The sequence below is a fragment of the Vulpes lagopus genome, chromosome 1 (genome assembly GCF_018345385.1).
Source record: "Vulpes lagopus strain Blue_001 chromosome 1, ASM1834538v1, whole genome shotgun sequence".
Taxonomy (NCBI): Eukaryota; Metazoa; Chordata; class Mammalia; order Carnivora; family Canidae; genus Vulpes; species Vulpes lagopus.
Genome location: NC_054824.1, coordinates 96,517,438 through 96,534,699, shown reverse-complemented (window position 1 = coordinate 96,534,699; position 17,262 = coordinate 96,517,438). Strand labels below are relative to the sequence as shown.

General features: G+C 39.7%; 1 protein-coding gene across 4 annotated transcripts in view; it reads left to right on the top strand.

Annotated features, from left to right (window-relative positions):
• The window catches only part of CEP97 (centrosomal protein 97), a 41,264-nt gene that overhangs the window by 18,341 nt on the left and 5,661 nt on the right, over positions 1–17,262 (top strand). For 2 of the 4 annotated variants that reach the window (XM_041722502.1, XM_041722576.1), the window contains 9 exons: positions 1,851–1,993; positions 2,629–2,787; positions 3,931–4,032; positions 5,929–6,042; positions 6,628–6,794; positions 9,020–9,184; positions 10,750–10,883; positions 13,129–13,726; positions 16,745–16,820. In XM_041722502.1, coding sequence (XP_041578436.1) covers positions 1,851–1,993; positions 2,629–2,787; positions 3,931–4,032; positions 5,929–6,042; positions 6,628–6,794; positions 9,020–9,184; positions 10,750–10,883; positions 13,129–13,726; positions 16,745–16,820 — 1,658 coding nt within the window. Of the gene's footprint in view, positions 1–1,850; positions 1,994–2,628; positions 2,788–3,930; positions 4,033–5,928; positions 6,043–6,627; positions 6,795–9,019; positions 9,185–10,749; positions 10,884–12,951; positions 13,727–16,744; positions 16,821–17,262 lie in introns of all 4 variants that reach the window. The other 2 variants (XM_041722391.1, XM_041722451.1) reach the window with 1 other exon arrangement.

The window sequence follows — 17,262 nt, the reverse complement described above, 5'->3', positions numbered from 1 at the left end:
TTGTAGTTCCCGGCTGCTGCCTCGCTCTGCGGCTTTGCGGCGCGGGCCGGGCTGGGGACTACATTCCCAGGGCCCTTTGCGCGGCCGGGCGCCCTGGCTCCCGCGCTTCTGAGGCTGCCCGGGTGGTGGGTTTCGGGCTGCGGTGACCTTTCCTGGGTGTTTACTCTGAATTCTGGGTCCCCGAGGGAAAATTGCCGGGGCTCCCTCTTTGGCTTTACGCCTTTCCCTTCTCCTCTCGGCTCCCCGTCACGTTCAGGAAATCGTCTTTCAAACCTAGCTCCCGAGACCGACGTTAACCCCTCTTTTGGAAGTGTTCGGTGGCCGTGATAAGGTCTCGGGGGACCAAGAGCCCCAGCTCCCCACCCCTGGTTCTGGGACCAGGACCTGGGGGCGGTTCGGTCGCTCCCCAGCGTGTGCGGGCTTCCGTGGCCCGGAGTCGCCTGGCAGGAGCCGAGCTCCTTTGTTTTGGTTACAGCCCCGAGGCTCCGCAGCTGCCTTCTGGGTCGGGGGTCGGACGGCGGGTCGAGGCCTCCCCGCGGCTTGGGTCGGGGTCATTATCGGGGGCGGCGATTCCTGGCGGGGGGGCGGGGGGGCGGAGGTTCCATGAGGTCTGTCGACTCCGTGGAATTTTCCTTCGGACAGCACACAGCGTTCACCCAATTCCCAGGGACTCCCCACGACCACCCCCAAATGCTGGGTCCAGTAGCCAATGAAAACACGTTGAGACCTTTCAGGAGAGCAACCTCGCATAATTATTTCCCACGGTAATCTTAATCTGGGTATAAATTTGAAATGGGCAGGTTCTGCGGCCCCACCCCTTTTTGATAATCTGCTTCTCTTGAACTCCACCTCTTGGGTCCACCAAGGGAACTTACAATAATAGCAGTGAACAGCCTCAGAGCGCTTGTTATAGGAGCCAGACGATGTACTGAGTGCCTTTTTTTTTTTTTTTTGCATGCTCTCATTTTCTCTGTAGACTAACCTTATAAGGCAGGTATTATTATCACCCGCATCTTACAGATTGGAAAAGTGAGCCCCAAAGAGATCAATAACCTGCTCAAGATACCACAGTGGTTAATGGGAAGCCAGGATTTGAATGTCTGTGAAACTAAATTACTTTTTTGAGTGCTGGATGCCAGGAATGGGGCTGCTTTGTTTATATGGTTTCTCTTTTCATCCCCAGCTCAATTTAATTAATTAGGTGTATTGTTCCCTTTTTGTAGATAAATTAACTGAACTATACTTTGATTGATTTTTAAAAAGTTTGGGCACTTTAGAATATACTGGTAGTTAGGTTGTAAGCAGGTTGATCTCTATCAAAAGGTTAGTTCCATTTGAAAAATACAATCATTACACAAAATATGGAAGTAATAGTTCCTATTTATTTAATTATTTATTGAATGAGAGAGAGAGAGAGAGTGCATGGGCCTGTGCTTCACCTGTGCTGGCCATGGGGTATGAAGGGGTAGGGGAGGAGAGGAGAGGGAGAGAATCTTAAGGGTGGAGCTGATGGAGGGCTCCATCCCACCACCCTGAGGTTATGACCTGAGCCCAAGGACCGAACCACCCAGGCCCCCAATAGTTCTTATTTCATTGTGGAGAATTCCAAAATATTAGGTCATAAAAACTTGAGCAGAGTATCACAAATTTCTAGGTGTAATATATTTCTGAGGGAAGGTGAGCAATTTAAATCTGTGGTCATTTAGAACTCAATTGCCTTAGTTTTTTAAATCTTGGCATTTATTATGCTCCAGTGTTTTCTAACTCTAACTATAGAGTTCGTTAATATAATTCTATTCCTATGGCCAGTTATTGTATTTGTGTTTTGTAACAATTTCTCTATTTTCAAGGATCAGTGGTCAACTGGTCAGGACAGGGGCTACAGAAATTAAGTCCAAACTTACCCTGTGAAGCTGATATTCATACTTTGATTCTGGATAAAAATCAGATTATTAAGTTGGAAAATCTTGAGAAATGCCGACGATTAATACAGGTAGGTACTGCTCTCTGGGAAATAGTTATATAAGACCAGTTCATTATTATACAAAACAATAAAATAACGTTAATGAAAAGTAACTCGGTAAGCTGGGAAAGCAGTAAATGTTACCTTAACTTTTTACATGACAGTTTTCCTTGGAAGATAAACACATTTGTGCTACATTTAAAATAGACTAGCGAAGGAAGCATTTATTTAAAAAAACAAAGCATATTATATTGGCAAAGCATTGTGTTGTTAAGATAACCCTTTACATCATGATGGAGGTAAAGAGTTCATGCATTCTGTCAACAAAAGATGGACTCCTCATCTGTCTGGCACTGTTCTAGATTTTGACAGACAGGATTAGGACCTCATTCTAGTGGAACTCACATTCTCAAGTAGTTGCTCTGTTAAAAATGTTTTCTCTTGAACAGTTGAAGAGGGTCTGATTGCTCAGCTTTATGTATATTTTCCATTGCTTAGGAACAACTTAACAACAAATATTTACACTGTAGCGTATTTAGACAAAATATTTGAGAAGTTCAAATCAGGTTTGTATATTTGGGAATGTTTGGCCATTTAACCACTCTCATGTGAAAGTAATATGCATATTTTATTTCTAAGAGTAATGATATGTTTTCTTTCCACAGTTGTCAGTGGCTAATAATCGGCTAGTGCGAATGATGGGTGTGGCCAAACTGACCCAACTCCGGGTTTTAAATTTGCCTCATAATAGCATTGGCTATGTGGAAGGGCTGAAGGATCTAGTACATTTGGAATGGCTGAATTTGGCAGGAAATAATCTCAAGGTGAATTGTTTCCTTTGTCTTTTAGTACTTACAAATTTTTTTTTATTTGTAAAAGTATTCACTGCAAAAAAAATTCAAGCAGTATAGAAATAAATAGAATAAAAAGTAAAGGTACCTACTCTGACTTCCCAGGGATACTTTCAGTTAACATAAACAGAAGAAAAAATAATTTATTTTGAAATACATAATGTAGTATAATATTCTTTTAGATGTGGAAAAGAATTGTCTGTATTATACTTAGAAAAATAGTGAAACAGAATGAAATGTTAGCAGGGCTACTATATCATGCTGAATTACGCTGTAAGTAAATGTTAAATAGTATAGAGGAGAATATAATGTTTCAAAAGTCAAGAGATTCTCCTTCTATCCCTTAGTAACTTTTTTTTTTTTTAAGAGTTCATTTATTTATTCATGAGAAACAGATAAGAGAGACAGAGGCAGAGGGAGAAGCAGGCTCCATGCAGGGAGTCTGAACCGTGGGATCATGCCCTGGGCCAAAGGCAGATGCGCAACCGCTGAGCCACCCAGGCATTCCAGTAACTATATTTTTGTGTAAAAAATATATTTTTGTCTTGTTTTTTAATATGTTAGATGAGGGGACTCAATTAAGTGCTATTAATAGCTCGCTCACTTATTGATCAGTTAATTTATGCTATGTACTATTCTAGGCACCTTAACAGTACTAACTCATTCACTGCCATGACAGCCTATGAAGTGGGTATATTTGTTATGTCTATTGCATAAATGAGAAACCTAAGTACTGAGAAATAAAGTAACTTGCTTAACATAGCCAGGAGGTTGCAGAGCCAGGATATGGATCCATGCAGTTCGACTCCTCTCTTAACTTGTAAACTCTATATACTATATCAACTGTCCTGTGTTATTACTAAGGTTTTTTTCAAGCTGTAAATATCTGGGATGATATGATCCTCTATTCTCAGAGGGTTAATGATGGTAGAGGCTTGCTACATAACAATTTAACCAAATTCTGTTGTTACTACTTCCTCTTTCTCTTGCTAAACTATGCTCCTCTGCTTCCAGTAATAAGCAGAGGAGGCAGGAGACTCAGGTGTGAGGAACTAAGGAAGAATTTCATTTTTTGATTTGTGTACGTGAACTAGTGTGATGCTTTTCTTATGATAGGCCATGGAACAGATCAGTAGCTGCGCAGCTCTACAGCACCTTGATTTATCAGACAATAACATACCCCAGATAGGTGATCTATCTAAATTGGTGTCACTGAAGGTAAGTATGTCATTTCTGACATTTTCATGTCATTTCTGAAATTTTATACTAATATGTCAGAAGAAAGTGATCTGATTGGCCTAAAATAAGCCTACTCTGTATGAAGAACAGATTGTGTACATTATGATAAAAATTCTATTAGAGTCCCAGAAATTAAGTATGCAGCTCTTTGTTGTTAGTTGCTATAATTGACTTATTTTAACTAAAACTGGTCATTGTAGTTAAGGTTAACTCTTACTTGCCGTCCTATGAACATAATGAAGTCCTATTTATGCCCAATCAGCCAACACTAGCAGCTATAGCCATTTGATATGTAATGTGTTGGTGAGGTTGAGAGTGATCATTCCTGAATTTGAGTCTGTTTTTTTTTAACTTGGGATTGCTTGTTTTAGGTATTACTAAATTATCAAAAGTAACTTCACTTTATTTTAAAAGTAAACCTAAAAAAAAAAAAAAAAGTAAACCTGTAGCGTATAGTACTTTTTATGGAGTGGAAATGTATCATGCCATTAAATAAGAAACAGTTGCAATTATAGCTTCAGAAACATGTAGGCTTTTTCCATGTTTTTGCATCATTAGATATTATTCCCATCAGACAAATTCATTAAACCTTGGAAGCCATATTACTAGCTCAACTTTCCCCACATCTTTAACATAAGTCATTTTTAGTGACAATTACTCTAAACAATCTGATGTGTCCAGATACTATGAGAATTCAGATGAACTAAGGAGTTTTTTTTTCTGTAATGATTATTTTATCAGAAGCCTGGGTATTCAAAGCCTTCAGTTGTTTTTCATTGTTGCTGACTCACTTTGAGTCAGCCTCATCTCCAAGTAGCACGTTGTTCCTTTCTTAAATTCTTAGTTTCTAAGAGAATACAATTGTAAATTATAGGTTGTGGGTTACCTCTTTCTCTATTGGAAAATTAGCTTTGTATGTGATCTTTTTTTTTTTGTATGTGATTGTTTTAATAAATAAATGTTTTCTTTCACCTCTCTCATCCTTTATTTTGATTGAACTTTTAAAATTTAATTAATTAATTAATTTATTTTAGAGAGAGAGTGTGTGTGAGGGGGTAGGGGGGCCAGAGGGAGAGGGAGAGAGAGAATTTTAAGCAGGCTCCCTGACCAGACCAGAGCCCATGGAGGGGCTTGATCTCATGACCCTGAGATCATGACTCGAGCCAAAATCAAGAAACAGAAGCTTGACAATTGAGTTACCTGAGTACCCCTTGATTTTTTTTTTTTAAGATTTTATTTTGTATTTTTTAAAGATTTATTTATTTATGAGAGAGAGAGAGAGAGAGAGAGAGAGAGAGGCAGAGACACAGGAGGAGGGAGAAGCAGGCTCCATGCCAGGAGCCCAACGTGGGACTCCATCCCGGGACTCCAGGATCGTGCCCTGGGCCAAAGGCAGGCACTAAACCACTGAGCCACCCAGGGATCCCCTAAGATTTTATTTTTAAGTAATCTCCACCCAACCTGGGGCTTGAATTCACAACACTGAGATCAAGAATCACGTGCTGTATTGTCTGAGCCACCCAGGTGCCCCAATTTTGATTTTTTAAAAGGAAATGAGCAATATGTTGGAGATTGCTCAAGTTTTAATAACTTAAATCTCAAAAAATGCTAGTTACACCAACCCTGTGTTCTTGGACAAATCTTTAAACTTTCCTGAGCTTAAAATGTGGACATGGAAAAAAAAAATATGGACATGGAAAGAGAGAGCTGGACCAGAAGATCACCTAGGACCCTTGTAGCACGAATAGTCTTTGTTTTTTAAGTGATGAAAAGTCTAATAAAATAGATTCCTTTATTTTTATATGCACCATTTTGGTTATGTCAAAATAGATCATAATCTTTTTATTTGTAATTCATCCTGTTTTTACTTTCAAGACCCTGCTTTTACATGGAAACATCATCACCTCTCTTAGAATGGCACCTGCTTATCTACCCAGGAGTCTTGCTATACTATCCTTGGCAGAAAATGAAATCCGGGACTTAAATGAGGTAAAATTTGAGGGTATTCTGTGGGATCCAGGAAACTGCAAAGTATGGAAGAGACTCAGGAGAGAGTTGTGACCTCATTTATAAACCGTGTATATCTTGGAAGACATTACCAAAAAGATGAAACATTTGACTCAAAATGATCGTTATTTTTCTTTCTACGTTTTCTTAATGTCAGTGGGTCATTAAGGCTTAATTTCATTTGTAATGCTGCAACTATCATTCCATCCAGAACTGATTTGTGGTAGAGATGTAACTACATTAAAGGGGTGTATTGAGGTGTAACTACATTAAAGGGGTCAGTAAGCGATACTGTGCACTTTTGCTGCTATTATGTCTTCAAAATAGGATTTTCTCTGTTAGGAAATAGTGCTGATACTCTGTAAGGGATTTTGTGCAGCAAGGACAAATGGTCATACTGATGGAATTTTGAAAGTTAGTGGATCATATCAGAGTGTTACTTGTTGCTTTTCAGAACAAGAGGGAAATTGTTACATTCTCAAACTACCAAAGATATGTACTCAAAGGAAGCCCTGTGCTTGATACTAAATAGTCCATTTCATTCAACAAAGATATCCTTTGTTCCAGATCTCTTTTTTGGCATCCTTAACTGAATTGGAACAGTTGTCGATAATGAACAATCCTTGTGTGATGGCAACACCATCCATTCCAGGGTTTGACTATCGGCCATACATCGTCAGCTGGTGCTTAAACCTCAGAGTCCTAGATGGATATGTGATTTCTCAGAAGGAAAGGTGAACATGCCTCTTTAACATCACATTTATCATGGATGTTTTGAAAAGACTGCTTAATACAGATTAATAAACTGAATATTTTTTTAATGTGTATTTAGAAATTAAGATCATTAATGCAATCATATAGCAAACTATATGCTGGTCATTTAGGATTTTCTATCCTTTCTAAGAAAAAATAAGATCAATATCAGCCCGAGAAGTAGGGTTTAGTGAGTTTAACTTAATGCCCAACATCTAAGAATTTGATTTCTGAAAGTTCTTTTGTTAAGTAGTTTGCGGGGCTTAGAGTATTTTCTATTGAAATAATATGGATGCTGTATAGAGTCTCAGATAATGTACTCACTTTTTGATTGTTCAGAAAGATTATTTTTTTCCTGGTTACTAGGGAGTTTTCAGCCAACTTCCAGCAGAGTAGCTAAAATTAAAAGGACAGACAATATTAAGTGTTGATGGGTATGTGGAGTATGAGTATGTGGAACTCTCATACTCTGTTCTCAGAGTGTAAATGGTGCAGCTACTTTGAAAAAATGGCATATTTAGTGAAGCTAAATAGTCAAATACCCTATGACCTAGCAATCTGGCTTCTGGTATATACCCTACAGAAATAGGTGCTTATGTGTTCCAAGAGACATACACAAGCATATTCATAGTAGCTTTACTCATAATAGCTGCAAACATTTCAGAGCTATTTGGTACATTTGGAAACAACCCAAATGTCAGTCCATAGGGAGAAAGTGAGTGAGTGTGGGTGGGAGGAGGTGCAGAGGGAGAGAGAATCTTAAGCAGGCTCCATACCCATTGTGGAGCCAAGGGCAAGGCTTGCTTGATCCTATAACCCTGAGATCATGACCTGATCAAGAGTTGGATGCTTATTGACTGAGTCATCCAGGCGCCCTGATCTTTATTTAATACATGGACTCGTTCATGGAAAAAATACTTCAAAATATTTTTATTGGGTAGAATAAAATTTTTATCCTTAGACTAAGTTTGAGAGTTCATGATTTCAGTTAATCAGCTAGGCATGCTTCATATCTCATTGTGGAAAAGTTTTTCCTTTCTTGTGATATTGGCAAATCACGTAAAACTAATCTCACTTTATTTTATTTACACCATGACTCTCGCATGATTTTACCAGTTATTATTGGTCCAGTTTTTTTTTAGTCCATAATAGAACTTGGGTGGCTTGACAGTTTTGAACTGTAGAGTTCGTATGATGTCGGTAACTTAATATCAAAGTCCAAGTAAAGGGCTGTGGGTTGAAAGTAATTTTCAAACTATTTATAATGCTGAGTTAATGCTATAAAAATAGAAAAAGAATACCAAAATGATCCAACCTCAACTTCAAGTTGAGCTTCTCCCTCTGCCTATGTCTCTCATGAATAAATAAATAAAATCTTTAAAAAAATGGAAATTTATATGCAAAAGTAAAAGTAGTGTAATGACTTCCCATGAATCCATTATCCAACTTCTACAGTTTGTAACTCATCTGTACCTTGTCATCTGTACCTTCATCCACTCCCTGTTCTTCTATATTATGTTCAAGCAAATCTCAAACTTACATGTAATTTCAACTGTGGATATTTCAGCATATATCTCTAAAAGATAAGGGCTCTTAATGAAATAATTACAATACTAGGGACGCCTGGGTGGCTCAGCGGTTGAGCGTCTGCCTTTGGCTCAGAGCATGATCCCGGAGGCCTAGGATCGAGTCCCACATGGGGCTCCCTGCATGGAGCCTGCTTTTCTCTGCCTATGTCTTTGCCCCCCCTCTCTCTCTCTCTCTCTCTAATGAATAAATAAATATATTTTAAAAATAAATAAATAAAAATGATGAGTTGATGGTTCACTAGCATCCTCCAGCTGTGACCAATTAGCATTTCTTTAACTGTCATGAACTTTGGATTTAAATATAATTGATGTATTTAAGTACTTTAGTTTGATAGTGAAGAGAGAAAATACTCATTGATTCTTTGAAAATAATTTAAAGATATTTAGAACAATGAATGCAACTCTGTGGAAGTGCCCTCTAAGCAAGAAAAAGGTTTAAAACATTATAAAGGGTAAAAGGAATGAATCAGAAGGAAAGATTTTTTTAAAAAAACTTAACTGAATTTTATTTATAAGTCATCCAGTGATGCTGTAAATTAAGAAGGAAGATCATTGTTGCTTCAAAATATATCTTGTCTATGCTGATGTCGTCTCTACTGTATGTTCTCCAAATCCAGCTTGAAAGCTGAATGGCTCTATAGTCAAGGCAAGGGGAGAGCATATCGGCCAGGCCAGCATATCCAGCTTGTCCAGTATCTGGCTACAGTCTGTCCTCTCACTTCCACACTGGGTCTTCAAACTGCAGAGGATGCCAAACTAGAGAAGATTCTGAGCAAACAGAGGTAAGCCTCTTTATTTATAGCAGCTGAGGAAATCATAAGTGAAAGTAATTCTGAGTCTTTCCTGCATGGGTTAAGTAGGACTGAATGAAGTGCTATGACCCCCATTTCTGGGCACTGGGACCCCTTGTCGCTGCAGCAGTCCTGTTGGGGAACTAATCATGCAGTGCCGTCAAGCTTGCTCTGCAGCAGCTGCAGTGTTAATTTCCTGAGTAGTGAGAGTCAAGCAGTATAGGAGCCTGGGATTTTCCTTTTTTTTTTGTTTCTTTTTTTTAATATTTTATTTATTAGCATGAGTAGGGGTAGGGGCAGAGGAAGAAAATGAGAGAGAGAGAGAATCTGGAGCAAACTCTGTGCTGAGCACATGGAGTCCAATTCAGGGCTTGATCTCATGACCCTGAGATCATGACCTGAGCCAAAATCAAGGGTCAGATACTCAACGAACTGAGCCACTCAGGTGCCCTGACACTGGGATTTTTAAAAAATATATATTTGCCCTTTAATGTAGGTGTTTCATATGAGTTTTATTTTACTTTCATTTTTATTTTTTTAAATCAAATTAGCCAACATATAGTAAGTACATCATTAGTTTCACATGTAGTGTTCAGTAATTCATCAGTTGTGTACAACACCCAGTGCTCATCATATCACACGCCTTCCTGAATAGTTGTCACCTATTTACCCCTCTACCTCCCTCCCCTGCAGCAACTCTGTTTGTTTCCTATAGTTAAGAGTCTCTCAAAAAAAAAAAAAAAAAAAAAAAAAAAGAGTCTCTCTTGGGGGATCCCTGGGTGGCTCAGCAGTTTAGTGCCTGCCTTCAGCCCAGGCGTGATTCTGGAGATCCGGGATTGAGTCCCACATCAGGCTACCTGCAGGGAGCCTACTTCTCCCTCTGCCTGTGTCTCTGCCTCTCTCTCTCTCTCTGTCTCTCATGAATAAATAAATAAAATCTTGAAAAAAAAAAGTTTCTCCTGGTTTTTCTCCCTCTCTGATGACTTCCCATTCAGTTTTCCCTCCCATCACCTATGATTCTCTGCGCTGTTTCTTATATTCCACATGTGAGTGAAACCTCATATGGATTTTTTAATACTAACGTTAAGAAGTGAAACTAGATCACTTCTTTTTATCAGAGATACTGCCTTTGAGTGTTTACGCACGTGTGTGTCTATGTGATTGTGGTTAAAAATAAGTTTCTTGGGCAGCCCGGGTGGTTCAGCCGTTTAGTGCCGTCTTCAGCCCAGGGTGTGATCCTGGAGACGCGGAATCAAGTCCCACATCAGGCTCCTTGCATGGAGCCTGTTTCTCCCTCTGTCTGTGTCTCTGCCTCTCTCTCTCTCTCTGTGTCTCTCATGAGTAAATAAATAAAATCTTTAAAAAAAATAACTAAGTTTCTTAACCTTACTATCCAATGCTTTCAAGCGAGACTTTGTAATTTGGTGGTGATTAAAGATAACTACTTTGAAAACTTGTAAATGTCTACCTTTTGACAGTATTATATAAGTAAGAAGCAGGAAAACTTTGTATTTGTGGTTTGTGTTAAATGACATCAGAGATTATTGGCTTTTTAGGTTTCACCAGAGACAGTTGATGAACCAAAGCCAGAGTGAAGAGCTAGCTCCTCTTGCTCCTGTTGAAACAAGAGCACCCCTTGTACCTGAGCATTCAAGCCCTGTTCAAGATGGCCAGATAGTCCAGGAAAGCGGTATGAAATTAACTGATCTCTGATCCTTTTTCTCCAAGTTCAATCTGTTGAGTACCATAAAACAGAAAAAAGTACATATTTTCATAATTTTTGGTTTGTTAAGTGAACATTTAGGTCTTATATGTATGGTATATGTACAGACATACATGTAAAACTATATTTTAAAGTATTACTATTTTTGTCACTGGTAACTTTTTAACGTTTTTTACTTTAATTCCGGTTATAGTTAGCATACATTGCTATATTAGTTTCAGTTGTACAATACGATGATTAAACAATTCTATGCATTACTCAGTGCTCATCTTGATAAGTGCCCTCCTTAATCCCCATCACCTATTTGACCCATCCCTCCACCCACCTCTTCTCTGCTAACCATCAGTTTGTTCTTTATAGTTAGGAGTTTGTTTCTTGGTTTGTCTCGTTCTCTCTCTTTCCTTTGCTCATCTGTTTCGTTTCTTAAATTTCACATATGAGTGGCATGTGGTATTTGTCTTTCTCTGACTTATTTCACTTAGCAGTATATTCTCTAGATCCATCCATTGTTGTTGGAAACGGCAAGATTTTATTCCTTATAATGCCTGAATATTAATCCATTGTGTGTATGTGTATATATTATATACATATATCTCATAGCTTCTTTATCCGTTCATCTAGGGATGGACACTTGGGCTATTCCATAATTTGGCAATTATAAATAATGCTGCAGTAAATAGAGGAGTGCATGTGTCCCTTTGAATTAGTGTTTTTGTATTTTTTTTTTAAGATTTTACTTATTTATTCATGAGAGACAGAGAGGCAGAGACATGGCAAAGGGAGAAGTAGGCTCCCTATGGGGAGCCTGTTGAGGGATTCAATCCCAGGACCCCAGAATTGTGACCTGAGCCAAAGGTAGATGCTCAACCACTGAGCCACTCAGGCATCCCATTTTTTGTATTTTTTGGGTAAATCCCTAGTAGTTAGATCACTGGATCATAGGATAGTTCTATTTTTAACTTTTTGAGGAACATCATTCTATTTTCCACAATGGCTGCACCATTTTGCAATTCTCACCAACAGTGCATGAGGGTTCCTTTTTCTCCACATTCTTGCCATCAGTTGTTTCTTGTGTTTTTGATTTTAGCTATTGTGACAGTTGTGACAGTTGTGAGGTGATATCTCATTGTAGTTTTGATTTGAGTGATATTGAGCATCTTTTCTTGTGTTTGTTGACCATCTGGATGCTTTCTTTGGAGAAATGTCTATTCGTGTCTTCTGATTTTTAATTGGATTATTTATTTTTGGTGTATTGAGTTGTATCAGTTCTTTTTTTTTTTTTTTTTTTTTTAAGATTTTTATTTACTTATTCATGAGAGATGCAGGAGAGAGAGAGTGAGAGATTGGCAGAGACACAGGCAGAGGGAGAAGCAGGCTCCCTGCAGTGGGACTCAATCTTCGATCTCCAGATCACACCCTGGGCTGAAGGCAGGGCTAAACTGCTGAGCCACCCAGGCTGCCTGAGTTGTATCAGTTCTTTATATATTTTGGATACTAACCTCTTATTGGATATGTCATTTGCAAATATCTTCTCCAGTCCTGTAGGTTGCCTTTTAGTTTTGTTGATTGTTTCCTTCACTGTGCTTTATTTCTAGTTTTTAAAAAACATTCAGAGTTGCTACCTTTTGTATTGACCTGATACTTTAATTATTCTAAGATTATTGCAAAAATTCATTTTCTTGGGGCTCCTGGGTGGTTCATTGGTTGAGCATCTGCCTTTGGCTCAGGTCGTGATCCCAGGTTCCTGGGATTGAGTCCTGCATCAGGCTTCCCACAGGGAGCCTGTTTTCCCTCTGCCTATGTCTCTGCCTCTCTCTCTCTGTGTCTCTCATGAGTAAATAAATAAAATCTTAAAAAAAGAATTCACTTTTTAAAACGTCTTTGGTTTGATGTTTTAGGCATATTGGAGGAAATCACCAAAGCATTTTATTGCATTTTACTGTATTTTAGGGGTTAGATTTCATTACAAAGATACAACTATAGAAACACTTTGAAATATTTAGTAGTTTCAATGATACTTTGTTGATTCTTCTAGAGCCTGTCATCCAAGTCAATTCTTGGGTTGGGATTAACAGTAATGATGATCAATTATGTGCTGTTAAGAATAACTTTCCAGCCTCTGCACACAATACAAGATATTCTCGAAATGACCTGCACTTGGAAGACATACAGACAGATGAGGACAAGTTAAACTGTAGTCTTCTCTCTTCAGAGTCTACTTTTATGCCAGTTGCATCAGGACTCTCTCCAGTATCACCTACAGTTGAGCTGAGGCTACAAGGCATTAACTTGGGCCTAGAAGATGATGGTGTTGGAGATGAATCTGTGAAAGGGCTGGAACACCAGGACTTTAATAAGGAAGAGGAGAAGGCTTTTTGGACTACAAATGAGAATTCTGTTCAAATGAAGGAAAGTGTCATCAGCACAGAGGTAAATGAGAAGGGTGGACTATTACCTTGTCTAGAGCCAACAGTAACTAGTGCTGTCTTGAAGGATGACACCCACAGTCTTACATCTTTTCCTGAGTCAGTTGGACACAGTGTCTTCCATACACAGCCAGACCATGAAGAAACCATGTCTCAATCAGCTTCAGAGAGACTTGCCTGTGGAGTTTTAACCCAGAGATCTGTTGCTTTGGGACAAGATAAAGTTGCCCTTCAAAAGTTGAATGAAGCAGCCACCAAACTTCAGGCCTGTTGGCGGGGCTTTTATGCCAGGAACTACAACCCCCAAGCTAAAGACGTGCGTCATGAAATTCGGCTGCGCAGGATGCAGGAACACATTGTTTGCTTAACTGATGAAATAAGGAGGTAGGTCAAAAGTCCTTGGTTAGGTGCTGTCTTGTTGATTCGGGAGTGTCGGAATGTTACAGTTCAGTCAGAGTGCTGAACCATTGCTGTTGTGGTCAGGACACTTCATCCTGTGTTGCCATTCTTGGTTTCCTTGTCTCCTATAACATACTGAAAGCATCTTGAGAACAGAAACTGCCATTCACATCAACACTGCAAGCATGGCAGTTGGTGCATTGATGCATCACAGCAATACATGTCGACAATTGCTTGTCTTATCGATATTTATAAACATAGGTACAGAAAATGTGGAAAAACTGATATAGGTATCGATATTTATAAACATAGGTACAGAAAATGTGGAAAAACTGATTAAGTATAGGAATGAGAAGATGAGAAAGTCTACATAGAACCCAGTAGGTGCATAGAATTAAAGTAAGGAGTGGGGCTTTAAAAGGGACTAAAATTCTGGGGCAGTGGTAGGAGTTATTCCTCACTTCTGTGACTCGCATTTTACTGACTTCCAGCCAGGAAAGTTAGGAGTTCATAAATTTATTTTGAGTATTGCAACTAGCAGTATTTATTAACATTATCAAGTGGGAGGGAGGAGGCAGTAAAAGAGACTGAGAAGGGACAACCAGTGTGATAGGATGACGGAGAGAGTGTGTGTGTCCACTTTGATAGGGAAATGTTCTGGGAGAGAAGAGAGACACTGTAGGGATGACAGAGGATTATGTATTTAGAAGCTGGAGATTATTGGTGACTGTACTGGGACTATCCTCAGGTTTGATGATTTGCTAAACAGACTCACAAAACTAAGGGAAGCCATTCCATTCATGACTACGGTGTATTACAGTGAAAGGATACAGATAAAAGTCAGCAAAGAAAAGTGCTTAGGGCAGAGTCCAGAGAGCAGGCACAAGCTTCTAGGTGTCTTCTTCCAGTGGTGTTGTATAGAGAGGGCTTGAGTCTCCCGGCAGTGACGTGTGACAACGCAGAAGTATTGCCAACCAGGGAAGCTCACTGAAGCCCTGACATGCAGGGTTTTTATGGAGTACCCGTATGACTGACCTAACTACTTAGCTCCTACCCAGGGTCAGACTGATAACAGTGTCTGTATCAGGGCTCTAGGTGAACAAAACATGTATTCAATGTAGTCAAAATGACTGTTAGCGTAAACTATCTAGTTTGGCCCCAAACCCCACATTCACAGATACTCTTATCAAGCAGGGTATTCCATGGGCTTGGATGTCATGTCCAGTCATGTCGGGGAGACAGTCGAAGCCTGTCTTCTTGTTGGAATGTGTAGGGTTTGAACACACCAAGCCTGCTGAGTTAACCCTTTCCTGCCCAGTGAATTTCCTAAGAGCAGCTTCGGAAATCAGGCAGTTTGGAATGCATTGAATAGTGAAGGAGAGGTGATGAGTGAGTGTAGCTAGTTCTTTTTTTTTGGGGGGGGGACCCTGTTTGGGGTATGTTGCTGGAGGAGAATCTGGAGTTAAGGAAGATTCTTTTTTAAAGATGGGAGATGTAGAACATGTCTATGTGTTGATGGAATTGATTCAATAAAGAAGGGAAAACTGATGGTGCAGAGGAAAGAAAGGAGAAGTATGAAGTTGAAGTTCTTGAGAAGGTCAAAGAAGGGATCCAGTGCAGGAGGAGAGGGAGTGGCCTGAGGTAGAAGTGACAGCAGAAGCAGGTAAGGTGATGGGCTTGATGGGAGGAATGGACAAGTTCTGTCGGATGAATGCTTCTCTTTTTTCAATGATACAGAAGACTTGGTCAACATTTGAAAATGAGGAGGGGGGTGAGAGTGTAGGAGATTTATGAAAGATGTGAGGGGTAAGGTATTCATCTTAGAAGTGAACCTAGAAGGAGAGTGGAGTATTATTAGACTGTATGAGGAAAAACTAAAGTGTAAAACAATAGGTCGGGTTGTATGAGTTACATCACCAACTCTCAGCTGTTCTGTTCGAATTTGGACATGGTTAATTTGGTCCCTCCAGGAATGTTTGTTTCCAGGTGAGTATGTCAGGGGGAGAGGGAAGGGCAAAGTAGCTGGAGAGATTTGGGAGGGGATAATTACAACAGTGGATCTTGGAATTTAAAAAAGGTAAAAGGAAAGACAGGAAGAGGTAGGGATCGTTGGTTTGGAGGTCTGGATGGAGCCTGGATGTCTAGATTGTTGCGGGGAGGGGGGTGCAAGAGCAAGTGAACTGGAAGGATGGGAGGTTTGTGTGGGTGCTTGAAATTGTTCTTGAAAATGGTGTAGTCAAAATGATTGGGTCTAGAGTGAGACTATGAGGGGCGCCTGGGTGGCTCAGCGGTTGAGCATCTGCCTTCAGCTCAGGGTGTGATCCTGGAGTCCCAGGATCGAGTCCCACATCATGCTTCAACATGGAGCCTGCTTCTCTCTGCCTGTGTTTCTGCCTCTCTCAGTGTGTGTCTCATGAATAAGTAAATAAAATCTTAAAAAAAAAAAAAATAAGAGTGAGACTATGAGAAAGAATGACATGGGGTGGATTATTGTCAGGTCATCCATGTGAATGTTGAGGTCTCCAGAACTGATGATGGGAATGAAGCAGAGAGAGACTGGTGCTGAGATTTCAGTGAATGCGGGCAGATTCTGGGGGAGGCCAGTACTTGAAAAAGAATTTGGAGAAATTTATAGGATGGCAGGAGTTCTTCAAAGAGGAAGGCAAAAAACATTTATTGACAGCAATGGGAAGCTATCTTCTGAGCCTGCTGTATAAATGAAAAAAATAGCTTCTTCTTTTTTCTCCATGCCCAACATGGGGCTTGAACGCATGACTCCAAGATCAAGAGTCACATGCTCTAAGACTGAGCCAGCCAGGTGTCTCAAAATAGCTTCCACTTGAGAGGGAAGCTACTCTAAGTTTCAGCTTAGGTAGTCTAAAAGTGGAAAAGGATGTTATTGGACTATTAATCTCTTTACAGCACATAGATTTATTAGTTTTAACAATAGGCACAAGTCAAAGCACCTTCCTTGTGTCAGTAATGGATTTTGAATTATTGTAGATTAAGAAAAGAAAGAGATGAAGAACGTATTAAAAAATTTGTGCAAGAAGAGGCTGTCAGATTCCTCTGGAACCAGGTAAACCCATTCCTGCTGATTTACCTAATGTGTGAACCAAGAAAAAAATTCTAGATTTATTGAGATTAATCATAGAGTAGTCAGGCATATTAAGCACCTTTTCTCAAGGTTAAAGGTGTGGTCTATGTTCTTTGCCACTAACTCTGAACCAGGACAGTGAATTTTGTTACATTTTATTTAATCTAAAGAAAAATATTTTCATAATTTTAACCAGAGAAATAAAGAACTGTAAAGATGAAGGAAAGTGACTAAAATGAGGGATGTTGTCAGACCTTCCCAATAGGTAGAAAAAACTCAAAGTTTCGGGATCCCTGGGTGGCGCAGCGGTTTGGCGCCTGCCTTTGGCCCAGGGCGCGATCCTGGAGACCCGGGATCGAATCCCACATCAGGCTCCCGGTGCATGGAGCCTGCTTCTCCCTCCGCCTGTGTCTCTGCCTCTCTC